Source organism: Pundamilia nyererei, unplaced genomic scaffold (genome assembly GCF_000239375.1).
Source record: "Pundamilia nyererei isolate P.nyererei 1_Seehausen unplaced genomic scaffold, PunNye1.0 scaffold00135, whole genome shotgun sequence".
Lineage (NCBI taxonomy): Eukaryota > Metazoa > Chordata > Actinopteri > Cichliformes > Cichlidae > Pundamilia > Pundamilia nyererei.
Window position 1 is genome coordinate 1,216,959 of NW_005187536.1, and position 7,531 is coordinate 1,224,489.

At 41.5% G+C, this 7,531-nt stretch overlaps 1 protein-coding gene across 1 annotated transcript in view; it reads left to right on the top strand.

The window, feature by feature from the left end:
- The window catches only part of lrp1bb (low density lipoprotein receptor-related protein 1Bb), a 249,953-nt gene that overhangs the window by 153,431 nt on the left and 88,991 nt on the right, over positions 1 to 7,531 (top strand). The window contains exons 28-31 of the mRNA XM_013913504.1: positions 2,832 to 2,963; positions 3,100 to 3,327; positions 4,075 to 4,249; positions 4,530 to 4,624. Coding sequence (XP_013768958.1) covers positions 2,832 to 2,963; positions 3,100 to 3,327; positions 4,075 to 4,249; positions 4,530 to 4,624 — 630 coding nt within the window. The remainder of the gene's footprint in view (positions 1 to 2,831; positions 2,964 to 3,099; positions 3,328 to 4,074; positions 4,250 to 4,529; positions 4,625 to 7,531) is intronic.

A 7,531-nucleotide genomic window follows, 5' to 3' on the forward strand; every position in this document is an offset into this window, starting at 1 on the left:
GTTTCAAAGCAAATCAATTCATTTTCAAAATATAAAATTCAATTTCAATTTAGTGATGATCATTTTCAAACCATAAATTCAATTTCAAATTCGACTAATTCAAATTCAGTTTTCAAAAGCATTTATTCAAGTTACAATTCAGATTCAATCTGAGCAATTCAAATTCAAATTGAACTTATTCAAATTCAGTTTCTGATGGCACAGATTTCTGCCCATAGCAGAGGCGCTATCGTGACTCTAACACTATCACTGCAACTTTCAACATGTCAGTTTGCATTTTATCCAGGCCTGTCGGCGTTAATCGCGTTAAAATGACGTTACCGCCAAAACTGCAGTAACGTGGCTAACGCGGCTAGTCCCTTTGCGTGGGCCTGGGCGGAGCCAACACGTTAGCGGGGGCAGCTTGTTAACGCTGACAGCCCTAATTTTTGTTACCGCAAAATGTGGTTGTCAAGGAGACGGCGTGATTAACATGTCCAAATTAGTAAATAAACGTTGCATATGCTTAACAAACTGAACTGTGTATGTTAGAGAGTAGACCACATGTTTACTGCAGGTATTACAGTCGCGGGTCCTCTGTGACATCATGAGCTGTTACAGTCACATCCACAGCCTGTGACATTCATGCATCTGAGTTAGTCAGACCGTACTCAGCGTTATGCTTCTCTGCATGCAGCGTACGGCTGTGTGCAGATCTGCTTTACAGGGTTTGGAGTGTTTAAGAAAAGCGATGGTTTTCCAAAACTTTGCAGTCGGTGTTATTGTCTCGATTTCTCACCTTGGTCGTGCTAAGTGTGTCCTGTGCTTGTTGGGTTTCTGTTTTAATGTTGCTAACGTCATCTCAGTTCATACACTCAACAACACTACCTGATAGACTGAACAACACCCATCCATCCATCGATACAACATTGTATCAATATCGATACAATATCAATATTGATACAATATCAATATTGATATTGTATCAATATTGATATTGTATCAATATCGATATTGATATTGTATCAATATTGATACAATATCAATATTGATATTGATACAATATCAATATTGATATTGTATCAATATCAATATTGATACAATATTGTAGTTCTGTGCTGTATCATTTCTCTCCCTCACGCCTGCTATCAGGCAGCCTCTTCACTGAATTCAGCAGGTTAGTTAAAAATGGCATCATGTTGTCTTTAATAACAGACATGTCCTAATACAGGGACCTCAGTGTCAGTGGACGTTCTGTCCTCACAGTCACGGTAGATGAGTGTGAGCCAGGTCTTTCACCCAAAGAAGAGAGACAGCGTGTCGAATCCTTTCTGGAAAAAGCTCAAGTGGGGATGAGCTCACTATTAGTCACTTTAGCCAGAACCTGTGTCTCAGGATGTGATGCTTCACTGACCCCTGAACATCTGGACCAGAAAAGAAATGAAGGTGGGAGAAATGAGCACAACACCCAGCTTCCCTCTGAAGCTTCCAGCAGGGGCCGAAGGGGGGCCCAGGAGAGCATCGGGGCAATTCTAATGAATACAATTATACAATTATACAATTATACAGCAACAGGAAGCTTATTTTCATTTGGCCGTTATAAAGAGGCAGTAACATAAAAATCTATACTTTCGACAGTTTAACCAACACATGCTGATGTGTTCCTGTAACATCATGGTGCACTTACATTAAGCTCAGTGATTAGACTGCATAGACATTAATGTCTCCACTGAGTTTCTGTTTTCAGCAGTTGGGTCAGTTTTTCACTATAATCTATTTAGTGGCGTGAAACGTACAGCTGACAATAGCTCTACCTTAATTTTCTTCTGTTCCTTTAGTGAATGATGGACACAAACAAATAAGTTCTGCATTCAGAGGCTTTAACAGAAAATGAATGTGTTTGTTTTCTTCTTGTTTTTGAGAGGTAACAGTTTCCGCTGCTTCTGAAAGTTTCAAGTAAAGCAACACGTGGGCTGCGATGTTGCTGCCCGTCGCTCCTCCACACGGCGATTCAGCCAAGTGCAGCACCGTTAGCGTGTTTCCTTGTTAGCATACTGAGTCGGCCGGGTGTTGTTTCCAGAATGCAAAGACAGAGATGCTTCTTTTCAGTCTAAATGAGCCGCATTTGTAATGCAACGAGGTTCTCCAGTGTGCTGCTGAAGGAGCTTGGGAAATAAGCTTTGAATGAGCTTGTTTGACACGAATCATCCAGAGTGGATAGAGAAATGCTTTTTTCTGATACAGCATGATGAGAAATTATTGAACTGTGGGTGATTTTCTTTAGTCTGACTGAGGTGATTTAGTGTGAAGAGAGTACAGTAAGAAATGGTGCAAACTCAGTCCTTTGTATTGCGCCTACAAGGGCACCGCTCAGTTTAGTTTGTGGTAGCAGAAGCACAAGTGATACTGTCACCTTTGATGCGAGAGGCAGAATATGAAAGACGATTTTATTTGTATAATTTCATGTATTTGTAAACCTCCAAACTCATCAAGATACGTCAGGATCAGCTGCAAATCCAACGTTTTCTCCGTGTTTAAGAACAGACGTCCTAACATATTTGACTTTTTTCAGCGTTTCTCTCGTGAGTGTGACCTTTGTTCAGAACTTGTGTCGGAGCTTTCATTTATTCTCTTCAGAAGTGCCCCACTTTCATGCTTTCTCATTTATTTTCTGCTTTAATGCCACACGAGTGCAAAATGATGCTTTCGTTTCCTTACGTGCAGTCAGACAGACCTGTAAATGTCACCGAGGCTTTTTAGTCGAGTTCGCATCCAGTTATTATCCCGTCTGATCTCTTAACTCCTCATTTTACTTTGTGTTGTGTTTCCCTCCCTTCCCTCGCTCCCGTCAGTTCCTAACCCGTGTGAAAAGAACGATGGACGTGGTCCCTGTTCACATCTGTGTCTCATCAATTACAACCGCACAGCCTCCTGCACCTGTCCACACCTCATGAAGCTTTCCACCAACAAACAGTCCTGCTTTGGTGAGTGGGAACACCTTTTATATTTCCTCTTTCTTTAGATTACACCAACGTCCATATCGGTCATTATTATAACTCCTGTCTGTGAAAACAGAAGGTGCACTATGCCAAGTGATCGGTTGCTTAATTATCTCACCAGCGCTGAAAAGGTTCCTCCTGTATGTGCGGCGGTCCGAAATCCGTGGCGTGGACATCGACGACCCTTACATGAACGTCATGACGGCTCTGACGGTGCCAGATATCGATGACGTCACCGTGGTGGACTACGATTCCCAGGAGGAGAGGATCTACTGGGCCGACATCAAAACTCAAACGATCAAACGAGCGTTCATCAACGGCACCCAGCTCGAGACTGTCATCTCCTTAGGTGAGTCGATTCCAGACGTTAAGAAATGAAAAGATACCCTGAAGGTTTTTGTTTTGTTTACACGGCTCAATGCATTTATCAGACAAGCTGTCCTAAAAACAAGGAAACACAAATATTTGAGAAATCTGTCAAAAACATGTTTGTAAGGACAACGACGAGCTGACTTCAGTTTTCAGAGTCAAGATTCCCTTTAAACATTTTTCTGTTCAGGAATGCAAGTAAATAACTTAAATTTGGTTTCTTAATCAAAGATAATAAGTTTGAATAATGTTTATAAAACAGTAGAGCTCAAAATTCCTGGATGTCGACAAAAATCTTCAGCTAAAGAGCTCATCAGTGGAGCGACTGTTACAGAAAACACGTATATACCAGTACACATGGGTGGGTATTACTGTTCTCTTATTACATTATTATGCACATGTTTGTATATTCTTATGATCAACATATTAAATATGACACAAGGATAATTGTATGGAGATTGCAGGTGTACCAGCACAGTTGGGTGTGGATTCGTACACCGTGTTCTTTTCTGAGCTAACGTGCACGTCTTTAGACTTTAGAGGTGTTCGTTATATTAAAGCTTGGTAACTGAGATGAATTATTATCACAGTGATTGTGTTGCTGTTTCCATCTGTTCTGCATTATATAAGCATGTGTGTATGTTGTAATGTTGCTTCTTATGTATCTTGTTTTCATGTATTTCATTGAAGCACGAGCCTGACAGCTTTTTCACGCCCTTCCTGACAGATATAGTCAACTGCCGCGGTCTGGCTTTAGACTGGCTTTCCAAGAACTTATACTGGCTGAGCTCTGAAAATGACGAGTCCCAAATCAATGTGGCTCGCTTTGATGGGTCCCTAAAGACGTCCATCATCCACGGCATTGATAAGCCAAGGTGCCTTGTAGTGCACCCTGCCAAGGGGTAAGTAGATTAGAGCAGCCTGTGCACTTTATGAGTACTTCACCTTCAGTGTGTGAGGAAGCCTCACCTGGAAAAACGAGGGATCACAGCCTGTTGTATAGAAACTGTTCTACATGCTTCGGGTGTTTTCACAAGGCTGTCAGAGCAAATGTTTTGGCCCACATTCAAGTTACAGTTTAGAAAACAACAGTCATTGATTGCGCTGTATAACTGTGATGTTATACTTTGATATTTTGCCTTTTTGAATTACTGCATATTCGTTTCACATCTTCTCATGCAGGAAAATGTACTGGACAGACGGCAACACCATTAACATGGCCAGCATGGATGGGAGCAACAGCAAGGTGCTCCACCAGAATCAGAGGGACCCTGTAGGTCAGTCAGAGAGCTTTGGATGGCATGCTGTCAAGCTGTACCTGATCTTTGATTCAATTCAATTCACCTTTATTTGTATAGCTCCAAATCACAACAGTGGTTCGCTCAAGATGCTGCATGTTGTAAAGATCCTGCAATAATACAAGAAAACAGGGAAACAATCAAACGACCCCGTGTGAGACAGCGGGGAGGAAAAACTCCCTTTTAACAGGAAGAAACCTCTGACAGAACCAGGCTCAGGGAGGGGTGGGGCCATCTGCTGTGATTGGTTGAAGTGAGGGGATGAAGACGTGCTGTGGAAGAGAGCCAGAGATTAATAATGAAATGCAGAGTGTGCATAAACACATAGTGAGTGAAGCAGAAACAGTCTGTGGTCTAAAGATATTTGACCAGATTATTAACTGAAGTGATTTATAGCAGATGTGCTTAGTCTAATATATTTAATCGTGGCTCAAATGTCTGAAAAATGTCTGATATCCTACTTCAAACATTATAGATCCACCAAGAAAATAACATCAGAGTGTGTCTGCAGTTTAATTCAAATAGACGTCCTGGAGTCGACGTCATTCCAGATGTGTTCAAAGTGATTTGTACTATGTCGAGGCACAATGATCTCACTATAATACATCTGCACTCACTTATCCTGTGTTTGCATGTGCTGACTTTTACCGACAGATTTAGATGTAATAGTTGTACCTGTTGGCATTTACACAAACTCGTCGAGTTATCTGATTGGGCAAAATCATCAAATATTACCAAAAGCATTTTTGGATGAAGGTCTTAAAGTGTAAAGTAAAATAGGTGGTTAGCACTGTTGCCGCACAGCAAGAAGGTCCTGAGTTCGATTTCTGTGTGGAGTTTGCATGTTCTCCCCGTGTCTGCGTGGGTTCTCTCCGGGTACTCCGGCTTCCTCCCACCATCTAAAGACATGCAGTTTGTGGGGACAGGTGAAGTCCAAATTGCCCACAGGTGTGAATGTGAGTGCGAATGGTTGTCTGTCCCTGTGTGTTGGCCCTGTGACCCCGCCTCTCGCCCTGTGACATCTGGGATAGGCTCCAGCGCCCCCGCGACCCTGAAAAGGACAAGCGGAAGGTCTTAAAGTGTCTGATAAAAATCAGCTCATGTTTATTCAACCGAAGCAAACATGTATACATCAACACATTCAACATGTAAATCAATCGGTTTTATGCTGTTGAGGTAGTTCAGTGATATCTGCTGAGACAGCAGCCTGATGGAAGCCTTCCATGTTATTTGGCAGGTCTCTGTTCTGGTTCATTGGTCGGCACCACTGTCACCTTTGAACATCTGTACAGCAGTTCACCTTTCTGGCTCCAGTCATCATGTTGTTGCCGCTGTCGGATTCCTTCTCGAGTGTAGATATGGAGATACTGTTGTTTATGTCGTTTTTAGTGATGTGTGAGGGAGAGGCAAAGAATATTTGTCCTGGACAAATAGAGTTGTGTTGTACAGTGCAGCGGGTTTTCCTGCAGATAAAACTCAGATGTGAAGAGAATAAGCTTATTGCCATTAATTCAAATGTGATTTCATTACATTCATTAGATTCCCTTTAAATGACTGTGAGATGTGAAACATGCCCGACATCCAAGAAACCTTCAAATATCCTGTAACCAAAGACATTTAGGGCGGAGGCGTGGCACCAAACTCGAGAGTGTGGGAAATAATCTTGTGAAAAGACTGTTGTTGCTTAAAAACATGATTTTTTAAATAAGAATTAGTGAGATTTTTGCTGAATAAAAGAGAAGCAGGGTGAAGTATACCACTGTTACTGTAAATGTAGGCAGTGTTTCAAAGATATCTTCTCTAAATGTAACAAATTTACACGATGTAGCAATAATGATAATAATACAGTAAAAAGGAACAATTCAGATACTTGAAAGTAAAACTTAGAAAACTAAAAAGATTACATTTTATTCAAAGACTAATAATTATATTACCAACACTTTTTAAGAGTTTAAGATGTTTTTTTCAGTAATTAGCAGGATTTCTAGAACTCTTCAGCCTGATGTTGTGGAGCCGCTGGCTCATGCACAGCTGCTGTCCTCGGCTATAACTGCTTCCTTTTCTTTAGTTGATCAGTAGAAAAATGTACCTGTCGGTTTTTCAGAAGGAACATGACATCATCCAAAGGTGCACACGTGGACTTTTGGCAGCGCCGACCTTGTCGCTCTGCTGTGATGTATTTTTACACAACACAGGTTTTCAGAAATGACACCAGTATCATTAACTGGATGGTTAGTTAGTGCTTCCTGCGTAATGTTCATGAGATTCATATTTCTGTTATTACTCGCTGTGACTGCGTTGTGTTTGTCTACCTGCATGCGTGTGCAACATCCACCGTGCTGTGAGCCGCCACAAACACAGTTTAGCATTATTTGGAGGGAACATGTGTTCAGTATCTTTATATCTGTCTGCATGTTTTGTTAATCAGGATGGTGAGCTTGTTGTAGCTGAATGAACTAGTTTTGAAGAAGTGCTGAGGAAACACGGGGGGGGTCCGGGATTCACTGTCACTGTGAATGTATTTCTAGGTCCACATGTGAAGTATGTTTAGCTGATGTATGAATTAGAGATGGACCGATCCGATATTACGTAGCGGTATCGGTCCGATATTGACCTAAATTACTGGATCGGATATCGGAGAGAAATAAAAAAAAGTAATCTGATCCATTAAATATCAAAAAAGCACCTCACAAAACTTGCGACACGGCGTAACTCGGCTCATAACCTCAGCATGTCGGAGCAGTGTGGTCACGTGATAGAGCGGCTGTGTGTTTTTGAAGCCTGCTACCAAACCAGCATTTCATCTCTGAGGAAGTGATCCCAGAGAGAAGTAAAGTGTGTAAGTTCATCTCTGAATGTAAAGCATTCCTGCGTTAAGCTTAACAA